The 23,390-nt window shown below is 53.1% G+C and overlaps 1 protein-coding gene across 3 annotated transcripts in view; it reads right to left on the minus strand.

The window, feature by feature from the left end:
• Positions 1-23,189, minus strand: part of DHX30 (DExH-box helicase 30) — a 49,804-nt gene extending 26,615 nt beyond the window's left edge. Inside the window, exons 1-5 of one of the 3 annotated variants that reach the window (XM_039369569.1) lie at positions 22,937-23,189; positions 10,232-10,286; positions 2,005-2,135; positions 1,243-1,353; positions 340-701 (exon numbers count right to left, since the gene is read on the minus strand). In XM_039369569.1, coding sequence (XP_039225503.1) covers positions 340-701; positions 1,243-1,353; positions 2,005-2,135; positions 10,232-10,259 — 632 coding nt within the window. In that variant the 5' untranslated portion in view covers positions 10,260-10,286; positions 22,937-23,189. Of the gene's footprint in view, positions 1-339; positions 702-1,242; positions 1,354-2,004; positions 2,136-4,021; positions 4,285-10,231; positions 10,287-22,936 lie in introns of those variants that run through there. The other 2 variants (XM_039369568.1, XM_039369567.1) reach the window with 2 other exon arrangements.
• Between the last annotated feature and the right edge of the window lie 201 nt (positions 23,190-23,390).

The raw sequence follows: 23,390 nt of genomic DNA on the forward strand, positions 1-23,390 counted from the left end.
AAACAAAATCTGGCTTCCCCCGTTGACTCGGATCGTCCCGAAGGTTGCCAAACAGGATTACGGGATGCTCCCCACCAGGATGTTGTGACCGTCGTAAGTGCGAGTCAGTTGCCAAGCGTCAGAATTTTGGACCGAGGGGAAGCCAAGTCACTTTTTTCAGCGTCGGTGTAATTTCGGTCACTGAATGTGTCTAAGACGCTTTTTCCGGTGTCGTCGTTGCTTCGGTCACTAAAGGAACCGTTGTAAGTCCAGGACGTGACCTTGTCGAGATGGAAGCCAGACCCTCCCAAGAGAGACCCTCACCCAGCCACCCGAGCCCAGGGCGTACCGACGTCGTACCTCAGGTCCCTGGGCGGCGTCTGGCCTCCCGGTCGCGACACGGAGATGCCGTTAGGCACTTCAATGGCGTCCTCTTCCAGTTCCCCCTCCTCCAGTTCTCCCTCCTCCAGCTCCCCCTCCTCCAATTCCTCATTTCGGATGGGTTTGGGGAGGGGGGGGCTGTGCTCCAGGGGCTGCACGGGGTCCTCGGGCTCCATCCGCCGCCAGCAGGTCGAGAGGTCGGCCAGGGACGGCCCCGATTTTGACCGCCAGTGGCTTTCGGAGAACCACTTCCGGTCGGCGGCGCAGCCCAGCTGCTCGGCGAGCAGGCGGTACTTCGCCGCGTCGAAGAGTTCGTTGCGGGGTCCGAGCAAGCCCCAACCCTGGAGTAGGGAGAGAGAGAGAGAGAAGGGAAGAAAGGAGAAAAAGCTTCGGAGGGGATACATGGGGGACGAGTGCGGGAGAGCTCTGGCGCTCTCGAAGGTTGGTGGTTTTCGGGCAGACATCTCGTTGCCCGACTAGGGAACGCCATCAGGGCTAGAAGGGAGGAGGGTTTGTGCGGAAGAGGAGGCAGAGGAAAAGGGGGAGGAGAAAGACCGTGGAGTCCGTGGTGCTCTCTGAGCTTGGTGGTTGTCTTGGAGATGTTTCATGACCCAACTAGGGAACATCATCAGTGCTAGAAGGGGGGTTGTGAGGAGGAGGAAGAGAGGAAGGAGAGGATGAAGGAGAAGAGGAGCGAACATCATCAGTGCTAGAAGAAAGGGGGTTGTGAGGAGGAGGAAGAGAGGAAGGAAGAGGACGATTGTGGAGTCCTTGCTCTCCATTGCTAAGTGTTGTAACCATCCCTGTAGCCTTCAAGTCCCGCTAAGCGACAACTGTGACCGGGTGACAAAGAGGGTACAAAACCCGCCCTGGAAGCCGCACCTTGAACAGCTGGCATGCGGCTGCGGCGGCTTGTCTCTCTGCGTCGATCTTCTTGGTCCCGTAGCCTTCCACTTCGACATTCTTGGGCCACTTGATGAGCAGCGTGACTTTCTGGAGAGAGAGGGAGAGCCAGCCTGAAGCATTCGTCCTCGATTTACGACTGTAGAAGGCCCCCCCCCCATTGCAGTTGTTGTCGTGACAGAAAATGGTCAAACTACGGTTGGTCCTCGACTTACGACTGTAAATGTCTCCCTGCTGCAGTCGTTAAGTCGTCAAAGAAAATGGTCAAACTACCGTTTGTCCTCGACGTACGACTGTAAAAGAGCCTCCTCACTGCCGTCGTTAAGCTGCGACACAAAGCAGTCAAGCAAACAAACCACAGCGACTCCTCGACTTAAGACTACTACTGATCCCCACATTTCGCGGCTACGGGAGACATTTGTTCAGTCGGTTTTGCCCCGTCTTACGACCTTTCTCACCCCAATTGTTAAACAAATCACCACATTTCTTAAGCGAGTCCTACAGTTGTTAAGTGAATCTGCTCGTCGGAAGGACGCAAAAGGGGATCACGGGACCCCGGAGACTCTGCGACCGTCGTAAATACGAGCCACTTGCGATTTTGATCACAGGATAACGGTCGTTAAAAGTGAAAAGTGGTCCTACGTCACTTTTTTCCAGCGCCACAATAACTTTGGTCACTAAACAAACTGTCGTAAGTCGAGGACTACCCGTCTTGTTGCATTCACAATGTGGAATATTTACCTTTTTCCGCGGACCGTTGGTGTGGATGTAGATTAACTTGTCCCTCGCATGGGAGATACCAAGAGCCCGACCGATGACACTGTTGAGAAGGTTTTTCGGCTGCGGGAATTCCTTCAGCAAATCTCTTGTCTCTGCAATGAAACAGGGTGCTGTTGCGGTCGCCAAAATGTTGCTTTCCAAATATACCGCGCAATGTATATACGGGACGGCGATGCCAGGCCTTTAGTTAAAACCAACTGCAAAAGCTCAGGATGTGAGACGTTAAGTGAGGCTAAACTAAGTTAGGGGGGTCCTGGGTGCCCCCTTAGATTTTGGTGGTTTTGTCACAGACGTTTTGCGACCCAACTAGGGAACATCATCAGTGGTAGAAAGGAGGGGTGTGTGTGGAGCAGGAGAGGGAGGAGGGGGGGGTCTTTGGTGCTCTCTGAGGTTTGGTAGTTTTCGTACAGATGTTTCGTGACCCAACAGTTTCTGCCCCAAAGGGCGGGGAGTTCAGCACCCCCACTTACCTCGGGATACTTTCCCTCTCCGATCTATTTACCCTATGACATAATTCCCCCCTGGATGCTGGCCCGGGAGGGGCATTAGATCCCTCACTTACTCTGGGGCACATCTCTCCAATCTATTTTCCCAGGACATAATGCCCCCCAATCCTGGCCCACCTAAATCCTGACCCGAGGTGGGCATGTGACCCCCTATTTACCCCAGGACACAATACCCCCCAATGGTGGCTCAAAAGCGGGGGATCAGACCCCCCACTTACTCTAGGGCAATTATCCCCCAATCCTGGCCCAAAGAGGGTGTATCAGACTCCCACCCACCCTTGGTTATATTTCCTCCACCCGATCCATTAACCCTTGGGCACAGCCCCCCCCCAAATCCCGGTCCGAAGAACGGGCATGAGGCATCCCCCTAACCCAGTAGTTCTCAACCTGTGGGTCGGGACCCCATTTGGGGTCAAACAACCATTTCATGGAGGTCGCCAAACAACACAGTCCGCCATTTTCCCCCCCTTTTCCTTAGCTGTGCTTCTCCCTTTTATTCTATTGGCTTTGGAAAGCCAATAGAAGAGACTCTCTTGAATAGAGTCTAATTAGACCCCCACTTGCTTACCCTGGGGCATATTTTCCCCCCGATCCTGCCCCAAAGGGGGGCCATGAGACCCCCCCACTTACAGCAGGACATAATGCCCTCCCAATCTGGCCCAAAGGGGGGGGTATGGGACCCCCCATTTACCCCAGGGCATAATGCCCCCCAACCTTGGCCCAAGGGGAGATCATGAGACCCCCCACTCACTTACCCCAGGGTATATTTCCTCTCCAATTCTGGGCCAAACGGGGGCATGAGACCCCCATCTACATACCCCGTTGGAAATCCCCCCCCAATCCTGATCCAAAGGGGGGGATGACATCCCCACCCACTTACCCAGGGAGAAATCCCCCCCCCGATCCTGGCCCAAAGGGGGGGCATCAGACCCCCACCCACTTACCCCGGGGGGGGGGGAATTCTCCCCCCATCCTGGCTCAAAGGGGGGGGCATCAGACCCCCACCCACTTACCCAGGGGGGAATTCCCTCCCCCCATCCTGGCCCAAAGGGGGGGCAGGAGACCCCCACCCACTTACCCCGGGGGGGAATTCCCCCCCATCTTGGCTCAAAGGGGGAGGGGCAGAAGACTCCCACCCACTTACCCCGGAGGGGGGGGGAATTCTCCCCCGATCCTGGCCCAAAGGGGGGGGATCAGACCCCCACCCACTTACCCTGGGGGAATCCCTCCCCCCATCCTGGCCCAAAGGGGGGGGGGGCAGGAGACCTCCACCCACTTACCCCGGGGGGGGGAATTCTCCCCCGATCCTGGCCCAAGGGGGGGGAATCAGACCCCCACTCACTTACCCTGGGAGGAATTTTCCCCCCCATCCTGGCCGAAAGGGGGGGCATGAGACCCCCACCCACTTACCCCGGGGGAATCCCTCCCCCCGATCCTGGCCCAAAGGGGGGCATCAGACCCCACCCACTTACCCCGGGGCAGGCGGGGGGGCGAGAGGCGCAGGCAGGCGCCGTCCTCGCCCTCCCCGGGACCCGGCTCGCCCTCCCGGCCCATGTCCACGTCCCGGCCGGCCTCCTCTGCCTCCTCCGTCCCGGCCACCCGGGTGTAGCAGCGGGACCGCCACGGGCCGATCAGCCCCGGGAAGGAGCCGCCGCCGCCGCCGCCGCGCAGGAAGGCCCGCAGGAGCCGGCAAGTCACCGCCATGCGGAACGCAGAAGAACCGGGGCAGAGAGAGCGCGCGGCCAGAGCGTCCGCGGCGCGTGGGGGGGGGGGAAGACGAGAGGGAGCGTCCCCGCGCGGCGCCTGGACGATAGAGAGGGACAGGTCAGAGCGTCCGCGAAGAGAGGCAGCGTCCCCGCGCGGCGCCTGGGGAAACAGCGGGGAGGCGAGAGCGCGCGGCCAGAGCGTCCGTGGCGGAGACGAGGGCGCGAGCCCCGCGCGGCGCCCAGACGATAGAGAGGGAGAGGCCAGAGCGCCCGCAAAGGAGGGAGACGAGGGGAGCATCCCCGCGCGGCTCCTAGAGGAACAGTGGGGATGAGAGAGCGCGCGGCCAGAGCGTCCGCGGCGGGTGGGGGGGGAAGACGAGAGGGAGCGTCCCTGCGCGGCGCCTGGACGATAGACAGGCAGAGGCCAGAGAGTCCGCGGAGGAGGGAGACGAGGGGCAGCGTCCCCGCGCGGCTCCTGGAGGAACAGCGACGAGCGAGCGCGCGGCCAGAGCGTCAGCGGCGGAGGAAGACGAGGGGGCGATCCCCCGCGCGGCGCCCGGAGGAACAGCGGGGATGGAGAGTGCGGCCAGAGCGTCGGCAGGAGACAAGAGGGAGCGTCCCCGCGCGGCGCCCGGAGGAACAGCGGGGATGGAGAGCAGGGCCAGAGCGTCTACGGATGAGGGAGATGAGGGGGAGCGTCCCCGCGCGGCGCCCGAAAGAACGGGGATGGAGAGGGAGCGGCCAGAGCGTCAGCGGTGGAGGGGAGACATCCCCCGCGCGGCGTTTGGAGGAATAGCGGGGATAGAGAGAGCACGGCTGAGAGGGAGCGTCCCCGAAGAGCGGGGATGGAGAGGGAGCGGCCAGAGCGTCCGCGGAGGAGACGAGGGGGAGCGTCCTCGCGCGGCGCCCGGAGAAACAGCGGGGACTGAGACCAGGGCCAGAGCGTCTACGGATGAGGGTGGCGAGAGGGAGCGACCCCCCCGCGCGGCGCCTGGAGGAACAACGGGGCAGAGAGAGCGCGCGGCCAGAGCGCCCGCGGCGCAGACGAGAGAGCGTCCCCGCGCGGCGCCGGGACAAATACCGGGGATAGAGAGCGCGCGGCCAGAGCGTCCGCGGCGGGGGAAACCAGAGCGGCGTCAACGGAACAGCGGGGATAGAGAGCGCGGCCAGAGCGTCCGCGGCGGAGGGAGACGAGAGGGAAGTCCCCAACCGGCGCAAAGGCTAGGGCAGAGAGAGAGAGTGCGGCCAGAGCGTCCGGAAACAGAAGAGATGAGAAGGATCTCCTCCCGGCGGAGCGCAGAGAGACAGAACAGGCCGCCGCGCAGGCGCAGAAGCGAGGCGAGGCTGAGGCTGCTGTAGGGCGGGGGGGGGGTGAGGACAGACAGCCCAGGCCTCCCGCAGGCTTTTTTTGGGGGGGGGTGGTGGCTCTGTCGCCCCCCCAATTGCACAAGCTCAAAGACCGGCCTTGTAGCTTCTGGGGGTGGATGGGAGGAGGCCAACGGCCGGTTCCCCAGGGCCTGGAGCCCCCCAACCAAAGGAGTCCAATGCAAGGAGTCCCCCCAATGAAGGGAGTCCAATGCAAGGAGCCCCCCCCAACAAAAGGAGTCTAAGGCCTGGAGGCCCCCCAACACATGGAGCCCCCCCAACACACGGAGCCCCCCAATTAAGGGAGTCCAAGGCCTGGAGGGCCCCCAACCAAACGAGTCCAAGGCCTGGAGCCTCCCAACACACGGAGCCCCCCAATTAAGGGAGTCCAAGGCCTGGGGCCCCCCAATGCAAGAGTCCCCCCAATGGAGTCCAATGCAAGGAGCCCCCCAACCAAAGGAGTACAAGACCTGGAGCCCAACACACGGAGCCCCCCAATTAAGGGAGTCCAAGGCCTGGGGCCCCCCAATGCAAGAGTCCCCCCAATGGAGTCCAATGCAAGGAGCCCCCCAACCAAAGGAGTACAAGACCTGGAGCCCAACACACGGAGCTCCCCAATGAAGGGAGTCCAAGGCCTGGGGCCCCCCAATGCAAGGGTCCCCCCCAATGGAGTCCAATGCAAGGAGCCCCCCCCAACAAAAGGAGTCTAAGGCCTGGAGGCCCCCCAACACATGGAGCCCCCCCAACACACGGAGCCCCCCAATTAAGGGAGTCCAAGGCCTGGGGCCCCCCAATGCAAGAGTCCCCCCAATGGAGTCCAATGCAAGGAGCCCCCCAACCAAAGGAGTACAAGACCTGGAGCCCAACACATGGTGCCCCCCAATGAAGGGAGTCCAAGGCCTGGAGCCGCCCAACAAAAGGAGTCCAATGCAAGGGTCCCCCCAATGAAGGGAATCCAAGGCCTGGAGCCCCCCAACACACGGAGCCCCCCAACCAAAGGAGCCCAAGGCTTGGAGCCCCCTAATGAAAGCCCCCCCAATGAAGAGTCCAATGCCTGGAGCCCCCCCAACACACAGAGCCCCCCCCAACAAAAAGAGTCCAAGGCCTGGGGCCCCCCAATGCAAGGGTCCCCGCAATGGAGTCCAATGCAAGGAGCCCCCCAACAAAAGGAGTCCAAGGCCTGGAGCCCCGCAACACACGGAGCCCCCCAATGAAGGGAGTCCAAGGCCTGGAGCCCCCCAACAAAAGGAGTCCAAGGCCTGGGGCCCCCCAACAAAAGGAGTCCAATGGACAGAGCCGCCCCCCCCAACAAAAGGAGTCCAAGGCCTGGAGCCCCCCAAAACACGGAGCCCCCCAATGAAGGGAGTCCAAGGCCTGGAGGCCCCCAACACCCGGAGCCCCCAATGAAGGGAGTCCAAGGCCTGGAGGCCCCCAACCAAAGGAGTCCAAGGCCTGGAGGCCCCCCAACACATGGAGCCCCCGAACAAAAGGAGTCCAAGGCCTGGAGCCCCCCAACACACGGAGCCCCCCAATGAAGGAAGTCTAAGGCCTTGAGCCCACCAATACACGGAGCCCCCCAACAAAAGGAGTCCAATGGACAGAGCCGCCCCCCCCAACCAAGGAGTCCAAGGCCTGGAGCCCCCCAAAACACGGAGCCCCCCAATGAAGGGAGTCCAAGGCCTGGAGGCCCCCAACACACGGAGCCCCCCAATGAAGGGAGTCCAAGGCCTGGAGGCCCCCAACCAAAGGAGTCCAAGGCCTGGAGGCCCCCCAACACATGGAGCCCCCCAACAAAAGGAGTCCAAGGCCTGGAGCCCCCCAACACACGGAGCCCCCCAATGAAGGGAGTGCAAGGCCTGGAGCCCCCCAACAAAAGGAGTCCAAGGCCTGGAGCCCCCCAACACACGGAGCCCCCCAATGAAGGAAGTCTAAGGTCTGGAGCCCCCCAACACAGGGAGCCATCCAATGAAGGGAGTCCAAGGCCTGGAGCCCCCCAACATATGGAGCCCCGCAACAAAAGAAGTCCAAGGCCTAGAGCCCCCCAACACACGGAGGCCCCCCAACGCAAGGAGTCCAATGCACGGTGGCCCCCCCAGTGCAGAGGCCCCAAATCCACGGAGCCCCCAAACACACATAGCCCCCCCCACTGAAGGGAGTCCGATGCGCGTAGCCTCCAATGGAAGGAAGCCGCGGCTTGGAGCCCCTCAATGCAGGGAGCCCCCCCCCCAAGGAAGTGAAAGTCCCCAATGTACACAGAGCCCCCCAATACACAGACCCCGAATGGGAAACGCCTCTGGAGTCGTTAGAGAAATGGAGGAGGAGGAGAAGGAGGAAAGACTGTGGGGGTCCTCGGTGCGCTATGAGTCTGGTGCTTTCCTTGCAGACGTTTCGTGACCCAACTAGAGAACACCATCAGGAAGCGGAGGAGGAGAATGTGGGGTCCTCGGTGCGCTACGAATCTTGTGGTCCCCTTGCAGACGTCTCGGGATCCAACTAGGGAACGTCATCCGCTTCTCTCTCCCTTCCAGCACTGCACGACTGACGTTTCCTCGTCGGGCTCCGAAATATCTGCAAGGAAAGCCCCCCCCGCCTCCTCCAGCTCCGAGGCCCCCCGCCCAAGGACCCCTACCGTCCTCGGCGAGGCGGGGAATTCTGGGAATTGAAGTCCACCCACCTTTCCAAGGCTGGGAGACCCGGTTCAAAGGCGGCGAGCCGGACGGAGGGCTTGGCCTTCCGATCCGGCTCGACTTCAGATCCCTGCCACCTTCCGGGAAGGCTGGCTGGGGACGATGGGACTTGCCATCCAACAGGATCCAGCGCGATCCTCTTGACCTCGCGATTGTCAATTCCAGGGTGGAAGTCCGGGGCGGCGAACGCTAGAACTACGGGGAAACTTCCGTCCTCGCCTTCCCGACCAGAATTCTTATTCGTGGAGGTTTGCTCCGTATTACGACTCAGTGAATCGCCGCGGTCCTTAAATGAGTCGCCCAGTTCTTAAGCGAGCCGAGCTTCCCCCTCGCCGGCTTCCTTTGCCGGAAGGTCGCACAAAAGGGGATCGCGCGGAACCCCCAGGACGCGGCGTCCGTCGCGCATGCGACTCGGTGGCTGAGCAGACGGGGGAGGGCGCAACGATCGTTAAGTGTGGAAAACGGAAAGAAATCCCTTTTTCCCCCGGGGCGTCGTGACTCCGAGCGGTCACTAAGCCAACTGGGGTTAAGGTAGCGAGAACGATTCACCGGTGGCCCCCTAGAAATGGTGGCTGCTCCGTTACTGGGGGGGGGGCTTTTAAGGACGGATCGGACAACCATGGGCAGGGGGTTGGACTAGATGACCTCCGGAGGTCCCTTCGGATTGGTGCAATGCTATAGAAGTCTCCCGCTTGAGCAGGGGGGTCGGACTGGATGACCTCCCGGGTCCCCTGCAACTCTGTCCTTCTGTAAGGGTCCTCCTGCTTGAGCAGGGGGCTGGACTGGATGACCTCCGGGGTCCCTTCCGACTCTCTCCTTCTCTGATTCTAGAAGGCTTTCTTGCTTTAGCAGGGGGCTAGACTAGAGGACCTTCAAGGTCCCCTCCAGCTCTGTACTTCTATAAGGGTCTCCTGCTTGAGCAGGGGGTTGGACTGGATGACCTCCGGGGTCCCTTTGAATCGTGTAATTCTGTAAAAGTCTCTGCTTGAGCAGGGGGTTGGACTAGATGACCTCCAGGGCCCCATCCAGCTCTGTCCTTCTGTAAGGGTCTCCTGCTTGAGCAAGGGATGGGACTGGATGACCTCCAGGGTCCCTTCCAACTCTATTCTTCTCTGATTCTATAAGGTTCTCTTGCTTAAGCAGAGGGTCGGACTAAATGACCTCCAGGGTCCCGTCGAATCGTGTAATTCTGTAAAAGTCTCTGCTTGAGCAACTCTCCAACTCTGTCCTTCTGTAAGGGTCTCCTGCCTGAGCAGGGGGTTGGACTGGATGACCTCCAGGGTCCCTTCCAACTGTCCTTCTCTGATTCTGTAAGGTTTTCTTGCTTAAGCAGAGGGTTGGACTAGATGACCTTCAAGGTCCCATTCAGCTCTGTACTTCTATAAGCGTTTCCTGCTTGAGCATGGGGTTGGACTGGATGACCTCCAGGGTCCCTTCCAACTCTATCCTTCTCTGATTCTGTAAGGGTCTCCTGCTTGAGCAGGGGGTTGGACTGGATGACCTCCAGGGTCCCTTCCAACTCTGGTATTCTATCATTCTGTAAGGTCTCCTACTTGAGCACAGGGGTTGGACTAGATGACCTCCAAGATCCCTTCGAATCACATAATTCTATAAAAGTCTCTGCTTGAGCAGCGGGTCAGACTAGAAGACCTCCAAGGTCCCCTCCAACTCTGTACTTCTGTCAGGGTCTCCTGCTTGAGCAGGGGGTTGGGCTAGATGGCCTCCGGGGTCCCTTCCAAACCTGTCCTGCTAGGATTCTGTCAGGGTCTCCTCCTGGAGCAGGGGGTTGGACTAGATGACCTCCCAGGACCCCCGTCCAACGCTTGTCATTCCGCGATTCTCTCAGGGTCTCCAGCTCGAGCAGCGGGTTGGACTAGATGACCTCCCGGGAACCCTTCTGCTCCCGGCTGGATCGACATCTTACCTCTTCTACATGAATTCAAGGAGAACATCTCTGGCAGACCCAAATGATCCAATTCCTGGAAGAGAGAAAAGGAGAAAAACGATATCAATTTATATAATCAGCATAAATATAAAACCGAATAAAGTTCCACAATCCATCAAGCCCTCAATGAAATGAAGGCAGTCCTCAACTTCCGACAATCGTTAAGGGAGACGTTGGTGACGCGAATTCGCCCTCCTCCCCCCCTTTGGCCACTCTTCGGCCCACCGTTGCTAAGCGAATCGCGGCGGCGGTTAAGGGAGGGCCACAGTCGTTCAGTGAAGCTGGCCTGGCCCCTCCCCTCCTATTGACTTTGCTCGCCATCACGTGACCTCGGGACGACGAAACCGTCGTATAGGCGAGTCAGTCGCCAAGCCTCTGAAGGTGGACCACACGGCTGTGGGGGAGGATGCGGGCAGCGGTCATTAAACTAGTGGATGGATGGATATACGAGTGATGCGCTCCTTCATCCTGAGACGAATGGAGTCAACGAAAGAACCAACGAACACGGGAGATATTCTCCCGCAGGATTAAAATCGAAGGAAGGAAGGAAGGAAGGAAGGAAGGAAGGAAGGAAGGAAGGAAGGAAGGAAGGAAGAAGGAAGGAAGGATAGAGGGAGGGAGGGAGGGAGGGAGGGAGGAATATATGAGTTAGGTTCATTTGTTGTATAAAAATCGAATGATCGAATATCTCAATTACGCTCTCCCGCAGGATTAAAAATATAACGAACGAACGAACGAGTTATATTTTCTTACAGAAATTTAAGGAATGAACGAACAAACGAACGGTTTACAATTTCTGATTGAAATTGAATGAATGAATGAACTAACGAACGAACAGACCATTAGAGACGAATGAATGACAGTCTCCTGGAGAATAAAAATCAAACGAAGGAATGAACGAACGAACGAACAAACGAATGTACGAGTTATGTCTTCTTACAGGATCGCGATGGGTCGGACACGACTTCGCAATTAACAACAACAGGATAGAAACTTAAGGAATGAATGAATGAATGAGCTAATGAATGGACGGTCTCTAATGAGACCATTAGAGATGAATGAGTTATTTATTTATTTATTTATTAATAAAATTTATATGCTGCCCAATCCCTAGGGACTCAGGGCGGCGTACAAAATTAAAACAATAAATATATGAGTTATGAGTTATGGCTTTCTGTAGGATAAAAATGGAATGAATGAATGAATGAATGGATGTATAAGTTATGCTCACCTGTAGGACAAAAACTGAATGAATGAATGAATGGGTTACATTGTCTGATAGAAATTTAAGGAATGAATGAATGAACGAACGAACTAACAAATGAACGGACCATTAGACATGAATGAGTTATGGCCCTCTGTAGGATAAAAATGGAATGAATGAATGAACGAACGTGTAAGTTATGCTCACCTGCAGGACAAAAATTTAATGAATGAATGAACGAATGGGTTATAGTTTCTTATAGAAATTGAATGAAGGAAAGAATGAACGAATGAACTAACAAATGAACGGACCATTAGAGATGATTGAGTTACGGTCTGCTGGAGAATAAAAATCAAATGAACGAACGAACAAACGAATTATGTCTTCTTACAGGACAGAAACTTCATGAATGAATGAATGTAGGATAAAAACGGAATGAATGAATAGGATAAAAACGGAATGAATGAATAAATGAATGAACATTTCATTTATGCTCACCTGCAGGCTAAAATTTGAATGAATGAATGATGAATGAACGGGTTACGTTGTCTTCTAGAAATTTAAGGAATGAATGAATGAATGAATGAATGGACCATTAGAGATGGGTTATGCTCACCTGTAGGACAAAAATTTAATGAATGAATGAATGAACAAACAAACGAGTTATAGTTTCTTATAGAAAATGAATGAATGAACGAATGAATGTATGAGTTATATTTTCTTACAGAAATTTAATGAATGATTGAATGAATGAACTAATGAATGAACAGACCATTAAAGATGATTGAGTTACGGTCTGATGGAGAATAAAGATCAAATGAATGAATGAATGAACGAGTTATGTCTTCTTACAGGACAGAAACTTAAGGAATGAATGAATGAATAAATGAACTAATGAATCAACGGTCTCTAATGGGACCATTAGAGACGAACGAGTTATGGCCCTCTGTAGGATAAAAACGGAATGAACGAATAAATGAATGAACGTTTCATTTATGCTCACCTGCAGGCTAAAATTTAAACGAATGAATGAATGAATGAATGAATGAATGAACGGGTTACATTGTCTTCTAGAAATTTAAGGAATGAATGAATGAATGGACCATTAGAGGTGAGTTATGCTCACCTGTAGGACAAAAATTAAATGAATGACTGAATGAATGGGTTACATTTTCTTATAGAAATTTAAGGATTGATTGAAGGAAGGAAGGTAGGAAGGAAGGAAGGAAGGAAAGAAGGAACTAACGAATGAACGGACCATTAGAGAGGAGTTATGGCCCTCTGTAGGATAAAAATGGAATGAATGAATGGGTTACATTTTCTTATAGAAATTTAAGGAAGGAAGGAAGGAAGGAAGGAATAAGTTATGCTCACTGGCAGGACAGCAATTTAAAAATGCATGAACGAACGGATGAACGAACAAGCCAACGTTTAAGTTACGCGCACTTGCAGGGCCAAAATCAAATTGAACGAGTGTCTCTGGAGACTCTCAAGTCCTCCAGGCCATAGCTGCACCTGGGAGAGGTAGAAAGCCAAAGCCCTCCACTCGCCACGGGAATGCTATCCCTCTCTCCCTGCTATAGGTAATGAGGACCAGATACTTGGCTCAAGATCCAAACACAGGAACCGGAAGCCTTCGGCAAACCTTATCCACTCGGTGGGCAGAATCCATCAAATTCCTGCGGGAAGACGTTAAGGAAGCTAGTCTGGGCAGCCTGGACTGGACCGCCGTTGGTCTGAAACGGTACTATAGGGTTTCCTGCCTGAGCAGGGGGTTGGACTAGATGACCTCCAAGGTCCCTTCCAACATTATTACTATTATTTATTATTATTATTATTATCATCATCATTATTATGAAGAGACTGGACAGCCATCTGTCTAAAACGGTGTCGGGTTTCCCGCCTGAGCAGGGGGTTGGACTAGATGACCTCCGAGGTCCCTTCCAACTCTGTCACTCTGTGATTCTGTAAGGGATTCCTGCTCGAGCAGGGGGTTGGACTAGATGACCTCCGAGGTCCCTTTTGTTATTATTATTGTTTTGTTGTTCTTGTTTTTGTTCTTATGAAGAAACTTGTCCACCCCAGGGATAAAACACCCAAGACACAAACTGCGCAATTATTAACATTATTATTAGTGTTATTGTTATCATCATCATCATCATCATCACAAAGGCAAAATCTTGTCCACCCCAGGGATAAAACACCCAAGACACAAACTGAGCAATTATTAGCATTATTATTAGTGTTATTGTTATCACCATCATCATCATCATTATTACAAAGGCAGAAGCTTGTCCACCCCAGGGATAAAAAACCGGACACAAACTGAGCAATTATTATTATTATTACTATTACTATTTTATCATCATCATCACCACCACCACCACCACAAAGGCAGAAGCTTGTCCACCCCAGGGATAAAACACCCAAGATACAAACACAGCAATTATCATCATCATCATCACAAAGGGAGAAGCTTGTCCACTCCAAGGATAAAACACCCAAAACACAAACAGAGCAATTACTACTACTACTACTACTACTACTACTACTACTTCTGCCTTTGTACTACTAATAGTAGTAGTAGTAGTAGTAGTAGTACAAAGGCAGAAAGTTTTCCTTTTCTTATTTGTAAAAATTTTCAATAAAAAAATATAGCAATTATTATTTTTATTATTATTATTATTATATCATCATCATCATCATCATCATCATCATCATCATCATCATTAGAAAGGCAGTTGTCCACCCCAGGGATAAAACACCCAAGACACAAACAGAGCAATTATTATTATTATTATTATTATTATTATTATTATTATTATTATTATTATTATTATATCATCATCATCATCATCAGAAAGGCAGAAGCTTGTCCACTCCAGGGATAAAAAACCCAAGGTACAAACTGAGCAATAATAATTGCTGCTACTACTACTACTACTACTACTAGTAGTACTACGAAGGCAGAAGCTTGTCCACCCCAGGGATAAAAAACCGGACACAAACTGAGCAATTATTATTATTATTACTATTACTATTTTATCATCATCATCACCACCACCACCACCACAAAGGCAGAAGCTTGTCCACCCCAGGGATAAAACACCCAAGATACAAACACAGCAATTATCATCATCATCATCACAAAGGGAGAAGCATGTCCACTCCAAGGATAAAACACCCAAAACACAAACAGAGCAATTACTACTACTACTACTACTACTACTACTACTACTACTACTAGTAGTAGTAGTAGTAGTAGTAGTAGTAGAAAGGCAGAAAGTTTTCCTTTTCTTATTTGTAAAAATTTTCAATAAAAAAAATATAGCAATTATTATTTTTATTATTATTATTATTATTATTATTATTATTATTATTATTATATCATCATCATCATCATCATTAGAAAGGCAGAAGTTGTCCACCCCAGGGATAAAACACCCAAGACACAAACAGAGCAATTATTATTATTATTATTATTATTATTATTATTATTATTATTATTATTATTACTACTACTACAAAGGCAGAAACTTGTCCACCCCAGGGATAAAACCCCCAAGACACAAACAGAGCAATTATTATTATTATTATTATTGTTATTATTATTATTATTATTACTACTACTACTACTACAAAGGCAGAAGCTTGTCTACCCCAGGGATAAAACCCCCAAGACACAAACAGAGCAATTATTAATATTATTATTATTGTTGTTGTTGTTACTACTACTACTACTACTACTACTACTACTACTACTACTACAAAGGCAGAAGCTTGTCTACCCCAGGGATAAAAACATCCAAGACACAAACAGAGCAATTATTATTATTATTATTATTATTATTATTATTATTATTATTATTATTACAAAGGCAGAAGCTTGTCTACCCCAGGGATAAAACCCCCAAGACACAAACAGAGCAATTATTATTATTATTATTATTACAAAGGCAGAAGCTTACCCACCCCAGGGACAAAAAAACCCCCAAGACACAAACCGAGCCACGTGCCACACGCAGCACGACCCCGTCAGCCACCCGCAGGCCTCCCCACTGGGGACGCAAAACCACCCCTTCCCCAGCTCGCGGCGCAAGACCCGCAGCAGCAGAACACACCCACTCGGGGGGGGGACCGGATTCGGCGGTCCATCCGCCTTCGAAAGACAAGGGCCTGTCGCTTCCGAGGACCCCAAAAGTCCGCCTTTTGGACCGAGAGGATGGCGGGTTTCGAAAGAGAGGGGAGTCCAAGAGGCCGTCGGGGTCAAAATTGAACCACCCTCCCTCAACGGACGGGTAGAGAGAGCGCGTCAACGACCTTCCGTCCACCACACACAATCCTTTCGGGCCGCTCCAAGGCGCCACATCCACTTTGCGCCACTCAGACGACTCCCCGGGACCCGGGTCAGCCTCCGAGCGGCCTCGACGCCTCGCTCAAAGGAGGCGAAGGACCAGCTGTCTGCAAGGAGTATAAATACTCCCAATTTCCCCACCCGCCAGGTAGAGCGGAAGAAGCTTCTTTGGGAGAAGGGAAACGTCTTCAGAGGGGAAAAAAAAACAAGACATTCGGTTGGCTGGTGAAAAAAAGCACCTTTGGGGTGGAGGGAGGAAGGAAGGAAGGAAGGAAGGAAGGAAGGAAGGAAGGAGAAGGAAGGAAGGAAGGAAGGAAGGAAGGAAGGAAGGAAGGAAGGAAGGAAGGAAGGGTCTAATTGAGGCTCGCCTGCAGGATGAAAATCGAATGAATGAATGAATGAATGAATGAATGAATGAATGAATGATGCTCACCTGCAGGACACAATTTGATTGCATGAATGAATGAGGGAGGAATGAATGAATAAACAAACGTAGATGCTCACCTGTAGGATGAAAATTCAAGGAAGGAAGGAAGGAAGGAAGGAAAGAATAAATGAACTTACATGTTATACTCACCTGAAGGACAAAAATTGAAGGAAGAAAGGAAGCAACGATTGAATGAACGAACAAACGTATAAGTTATGCTCTATTGCAGGATGAAAATTGAAGGAAGGAAAGAAAAAAAGGAAAGAAGGAAGGAAGGAAGGAAAGAAAGAAGGAATGAAGGAATGAATTTGTAAGTTATGCTTACCTGAAAGACAAAAAATGAATGAATGAATGAATGAACGAACTTATAAGTTGTGCTCATCTGAAGGACAAAAATTGAAGGAAAAGGAAGGAAGGAAGGAAGGAAGGAAGGAAGGAAGGAAGGAAGGAAGGAAGGAAGGAAGGAAGGAACCTGTAAGTTATGCTCACTTGCAAGACGAAAATTGAAGAAAGGAAGGAAGGAGGAAGGAAGGAAAGAAAGAAAGAAAAAAGGAAAGAATAAATGAACTTTCATGTTATGTTCACCTGAAGGACAAAAATTGAAGGAAGGAAGGAAGGAAGCAATGATTGAATGAACGAACAAACGTATGTTATGCTCACTTGCAGGATGAAAATTGAAGGAAGGAAGGAAAGAAAAAAGGAAAGAATGAATGAACTTATAAGTTATGCTTACCTGAAGGATAAAAATTGAAGGAAGGAAGGAAGGAAAGAAAGAAAGGACGAAAGAAAGAAAGAAAGAAAAAAGGAACGAAGAAATGAACCTGTAAGTTATGCTTACCTGAAGGACAAAAAATGAATGAATGAATGAATGAATAAATGAATGAACGAACTTATAAGTTATGCTCATCTGAAGAAGAAAAATTGAAGGAAGGAAGGAACCTGTAAATTATGCTCACCTGCAGGACGAAAATTGAAGGAAGGAAGGAAAAAAGAAAGAAAAAAAGGAAAGATAGAACAAACTTCTAAGTTATGCTCACTTGCAGGACACAAATTGAATGAGTGAATGAATGAATGAACGAACAAACAAATGTACATATAAGTTATGCTCACCTGAAAGATGAAAATCGAAGGAAAGAAGGAAAAAAGGAATGAATGAACATGTTATGCACCTGAAGGACAGTAAGGAAAGAAGGAAGGAAGGAAAGAAAGAAAAAAGGAACGAACCTGTAAGTTATGCTCACTTGCAGGACGAAAATTGAAGGAAGGAAGGAAAAAAGGAAGGAAAGAAAAACAAGGAAGGATGGAACGAACTTCTAAGTTATGCTCACCTGCGGGACGAAAATTGAACGAACGAACGAACGAATGAACCAATGAACGTATAAGTGATGCTCACCTGCAGGAACAAAATTATATGAACGAAGGAACAAACGAACGAATGAATGAACGCATAAGTGATGCTCACCTGGATGAAAACTGAAGGAAGAAAGGAAGGAAAAAAGGAATGAATGAACGAATGTGGAAGTTATGCTTGTCTGCAGGACAAAAATCGAATGAAGGAACGAACGAACAAACGTATAAGCGATGCTCACCTGCAAGAACAAAATTATATGAATGAAGGAAGGAACGAAGGAATGAAGGTAGAAGTTATGCTCACCTGAAAGATGAAAATTGAAGGAAGGAAGGAAAGAAGGAACGAACGAACGTTCTAAGTTACGCTCCCCCTGCAGGACGAAAGGGAGAAAACCATCCCAAAGTCACCCAACAAGATCTCAAGATCCCAGGACGCCGCGACCGTCACAAACACGTGTCAGCGGGGCGGCGCCGGCGTATCGATCCCGTGACCGTGGCAAGGAGGAGGAGGCGCCGGAAGTAAAGCGTGAAAAAAAAAAACAGGCCAAAGGCATCGTTTCCGTACTGTCGGAACTTCGCCCGGCCGCTCAACGAACTCGTTGTGCCTGCAAGTTGCGTTTGTGCGGATGGAGCACTACGCAGAGATCCCCTTTAAGCGTCAAACCGCGGACGGAACACAACTCCTTTTTGTGGCTTTCGTAGCCAATGGACGACTCGGCTCGGGGGGGGGTTCCTTTGAGCGTCGCGTCGTAAATCTGGGAGCGGAAACCGATTATAAGGAAAATCCGGAAGTCCCCAGGATATCCGAGCAACGCAGGAAATTGGGGAATGAAAAAAGGGTGGGAAGGGAGACCGGAGGTCATCCAGTCCAACCCCCTCCTTGAGCAGGAGAGTCTTACAGAATCCCGGAAGAACAGAGTGGGAAGGGACCTCGGAGGTCATCTAGCCCAACCCCCTGCTCGAGCAGGAGACCCTTATAGAGTCACGGAATAACAGATTGGGAACGGACACCGGAGGTCCTCTAGTCTCACCCCCAGGGGGGAAAGGGACACAATCACGGAATAACAGAGATGGAAGGGGCCTTGGAGGTCATCTAGTCCAACCCTTTGAACAGGAGGCCCTTACAGAATCACGGATTAACAGCGGGAAGGGACCCCGTGGGGGTCATCTAGCCCAACCCCCTGCTCAAGCAAGAGAGTCTTACACAATCAGGGAATAACAGACTGGGAAGGGCCCCTGGAGGTCCTCTAGTCCCACCCCCAGGGGGGAAAGGGAGAGTCAGCCTGGAGTCCCTGGTGCTCTCGGAGCTGGGAGGGTTTCTTGTAGCGGGCTCCTGACCCATCAAGGCAGCAGAGGAGGAGGAGGAGGAGGAGGAGGAGGAAGGAAGGAAGGGAGCAGGAGGTGATGGTAGAAGAGGAGAAAGAGAAGTAGGAAGGAAGGAAGAAAGGAAGGAAGGAAGGAGGCGGTAGAAGGAGGAGAAAGAGAAGGAGGAGGAAGGAAGAGAAGGACGGAGGAGGAGGAGGAGGGGGGAAGGAGAAGGAAGGAGGAGGAGGAGCGCTCGGGGCCCCATGCGCCAGGCTGTCTTCTTGTAGACATTGCAGAACCAAACTAGGTAACCTCATCAGTGCTAGAAGACAGTGGGGGGTTCTCTCTCTCTCTCTTTACCCACTGATGACGTTCCCTAGTTGGGTCACGAGATGTCTGCAAGGAAACCACTCAACCCAGAGAGCACCCAGGACCCCACAGTCCTTTCTCCTCCTCCTCCCTTCTTTCTTTCTTTTTCTTTCTTTTTTTCTTTCCTTCCTTCCTTCCTTCCTTCCAACACTGATGACGTTCCCTAGTTGGGTCACGAGACGTTTGCAAGGAAACCATCCAGCTCAGAGAGCACCATGGATCCCACAGTCCTTTATCCTCCTCCTCCTCTCCTCTCCTCTCCTTCCTTTCTTCCTTCCTTCCTTCCTTCCTTCCTTCCTTCCTTCCTTCCTTCCTTCCTTCCTTCCTTCCTTCCTTCCAACATTGATGACGTTCCCTAGTTGGGTCACGAGACGTCTTCAAGGAAACCACTCAGCTCAGAGAGCACCCAGGACCCCATAGTCCTTTCTCCTCCTCCTCCCTTCTTTCTTTCTTTCTTTTTTTCCTTCCTTCCTTCCTTCCTTCCTTCCTTCCTTCCTTCCTTCCTTCCTTCCAACACTGATGACGTTCCCTAGTTGGGTCACGAGACGTCTGCAAGGAAACCATCCAGCTCAGAGAGCACCATGGATCCCACAGTCCTTTCTCCTCCTCCTCCTCTCCTTCCTTCCTTCCTTCTAACACTGATGACGTTCCCTAGTTGGGTCACGAGACGTCTGCAAGGAAACCACCCAGCTCAGAGAGCACCCAGGACCCCACAGTCCTTTCTCCTCCTCCTCCTCTCCTTCCTTCCTTCCTTCCTTCCTTCCTTCCTTCCTTCCTTCCTTCCTTCCTTCCTTCCTTCCAACATTGATGACGTTCCCTAGTTGGGTCACGAGACGTCTTCAAGGAAACCACTCAGCTCAGAGAGCACCCAGGACCCCATAGTCCTTTCTCCTCCTCCTCCCTTCTTTCTTTCTTTCTTTTTTTCCTTCCTTCCTTCCTTCCTTCCTTCCTTCCTTCCTTCCTTCCTTCCTTCCTTCCTTCCTTCCAACACTGATGACGTTCCCTAGTTGGGTCACGAGACGTCTGCAAGGAAACCATCCAGCTCAGAGAGCACCATGGATCCCACAGTCCTTTCTCCTCCTCCTCCTCTCCTTCCTTCCTTCCTTCTAACACTGATGACGTTCCCTAGTTGGGTCACGAGACGTCTGCAAGGAAACCACCCAGCTCAGAGAGCACCCAGGACCCCACAGTCCTTTCTCCTCCTCCTCCTCTCCTTCCTTCCTTCCTTCCTTCCTTCCTTCCTTCCTTCCTTCCTTCCTTCCTTCCTTCCTTCCTTCCAACACTGATGATGTTCCCTAGTTGGGTCACGAGACGTCTGCAAGGAAAACCACTCAGCTCAGAGATCTGGGCAGGAAACACAATCCTGGCCAGGCAAATGGGGGGGGGCTTCTTAGCATTCCCTACACACCAGCCCCCTCCCCCCCAAAAGCAGTTAATCTTGCAGGCAGCCCCCCCCACCCCATATTAGCTCCTCCTACCTAGACAGACAACCCCCCCCTCTCGTCCCCTGGACCCCTTCCCCCCCAAAACAGCTCAATCAACCCCCCCTTTTCTGCAAATCCAGATTCCCCCCTTGGAAAGACCCCCCCCCCGAGGACTGCCCAATTTGGGGGGGTCTCTGCAGCCCCTCTCTCAAAGACACAAGATCCAAGCAGTAGACAGTCAAGGGGAGGGGGGCTCAAGCAGCCTCAGAGGATGGACCACCCCCCCCCCAGAAAAAAATCAGTCAAGGGAACCTTTTCGTCTCCCCCCCCGAAAGAACGGTAATCCCCTCCCCAAAAATAAGATCCAGAAGGCCAGACCCCCCCTCCCCAAAAAATCATTTAAGGGACCCCCCCTCCAATTATCCGATCTCCCCAAGCAGAAGCCCCCTCCTCAGTTTGCAAGCCCCCCCACCTTTAGAAAGAAGACTTGAAGCAAAGGCTGGGGGGGGTCTTTGTAGCCCCCTCCCTCAAAAGGACATCCAATCCAGGCAGAAGGTGGCCAATTGGGGGGGTGGGGTCCTCAGCATCCCCAGGGGCCAGCCCCCCCCAAAATCAGTTACATGACCCCCTTTCTCAGCCCGCAGACCCATTCCCCCCTCTTTTGCAGACCGCCCCCCCGAATCCCCCCCACCCAATATCAGCCCCTTCCCTCCTCAGCCTGCAAAGGCCCCTCCCCCAGAAAGAAAGAATTGCAGCCCCCTCCCCTCAAAATAAGACAGGATCCAGAGGCCAGAGCCCCCCCCCAATTATATAGGAGACCCCTTCCTCTCCCAGATAGACCCTCCCCACCCAATATCGGCTCCCCCTCCTAAGCCTGCAAAGACCCCTCCCCCAGAAAGAAAGCATAGCAGCCCCCTCCCCCCAAATAAAACCAGATCCAGAGGCCAGACCCCCCCCAAAATCATTTATGCGACCCCTTCCTCTCCCAGAGAGCCCCCCACCACCAATATCAGACCCCCCCTCCTAAGCCTGCAAAGACCCCCCCCAGAAAGAATAGAAGCCCTCTCCCCTCAAAATAAGACAGGATCCAGAGGCCAGACCCCCCCCCAAAATAATTTATGGGACCCCTTCCTCTCCCAGCTAACCCCCCCACCCAATATCAGACCCCGCCCCAGACAGACCCCCTTCCTCAGCCTGCAAAGCCACCCCCCAGAAATAATTGCAGCCCCTCCCCTCAAAATGAGACAGGATCCAGAGGCCAGACCCCCCCCAAACCATGTGGGACCCCTTTTTCTTCCAGGTAGACCCCCCACCCAATATCAGACCCTCCCCCCAGACAGACCCCCTTCCTCAGCCTCAGGAAGAACTGCAGCCCCCTCCCCTCAAAATAAGGAGGGGATCCAGAGGCCAGACCCCCCCCAAACCATTTGGGGGACCCCTTTTTCTTCCAGGTAGACCCCCCCCACCCAATATCAGACCCCTCCCCCCAGACAGACCCCCTTCCTTATCCTCAAAAAGAAGTGCAGCCCCCTCCCCTCAAAATAAGGACGGGATCCAGAGGCCAGACCCCCCCCAAACCATTTGTGGGACCCCTTTTTCTTCCAGGTAGACCCCCCCACCCAATATCAGACCCCTCCCCCCCAGACAGACCCCCTCCCTCAGCCTCAGAAAGGACTGCAGCCCCCTCCCCTCAAAATAAGGAGGGGATCCAGAGGCCAGACCCCCCCCCAAATCGTTTCATTTCCCAGCTAGGCCGCCCCCCACCCCATATCAACCCCCCCTAAGCCTGCAAAGACCCCTCCCCAGAAAGAAAGCATAGCAGCCCCCTCCCCCCCAAAGAGAACCAGGTCCTCTCAGACCCCTCCCCCCCAAATCATTGATGGGACCATCTCCCCCCCCAACACCCAATATCAGCCCCCCCCAGCCTGAGACCCCAGACCCATTCCTCAAATGCTCTCCCCCCCCCCTTTTGGCAATCCCAGATCCCCCCCCCTTTTTTTTTAGCAGACCCCCTCCCCAAATGATCCTTCATCTTCCAGTTAGGCCCCCCCCCACCCAATTTAGGGACCCCCCCAGTCACCCCTTTAAGGAGAGGGGGGGATGGAGGCCCTCCCCTCCGCCCCCCCCCTTTGATTCCCCCCGCCCAGGGGAGACCCTCCCCCTCCCTCCTCGCCCCCTCCCCGAGAGGCCGGTCCCCCCCTCCCCCGCCCCCCCCACCCATACAGACACAATGGCGGCGTCTGCGGCCTACCCCGAAAAGGGCCCCACCGACCTGCTTCCCACCGCGGCTCTGCAGCCAGCGAGGCGGCGGGCGAGCGGAGGCGGCGCGCCGGAGGATCGTCTGGCCGGCCGGTGCGCGGCTTTGCCCTCCCCTTCGCAGGAGGCCGGGACTACGATTCCCGGCGTGCCTCGCGGCCGGGCGGCTGACGTCGGCGTCAGGGCGGACGGCCGAGGGGAGGGCGGGGCCTGTGCGACGCTTTCCCCCCCCCACATAGACCCATCGAAGGGCGGCCCGGACTACGATTCCCGGCGTGCCTCGTGGCACGAAATGACGTCGGCGTCAGGGCGGACGGCCGTGGGGAAGGCGGGGCCTGTGCGATGCTTTTCCTATATATTCATACACAGCCATCAAAGGGAGGCCCGGACTACGACTCCCGGCGTGCCTCGCGGCACGAAATGACGTCAGCGGGAGGGCGGGGCCGGTG

This window comes from Crotalus tigris, unplaced genomic scaffold (genome assembly GCF_016545835.1).
Source record: "Crotalus tigris isolate CLP2741 ecotype Arizona unplaced genomic scaffold, ASM1654583v1 scf7180000021169.355214, whole genome shotgun sequence".
In the NCBI taxonomy this organism is placed as follows: domain Eukaryota; kingdom Metazoa; phylum Chordata; class Lepidosauria; order Squamata; family Viperidae; genus Crotalus; species Crotalus tigris.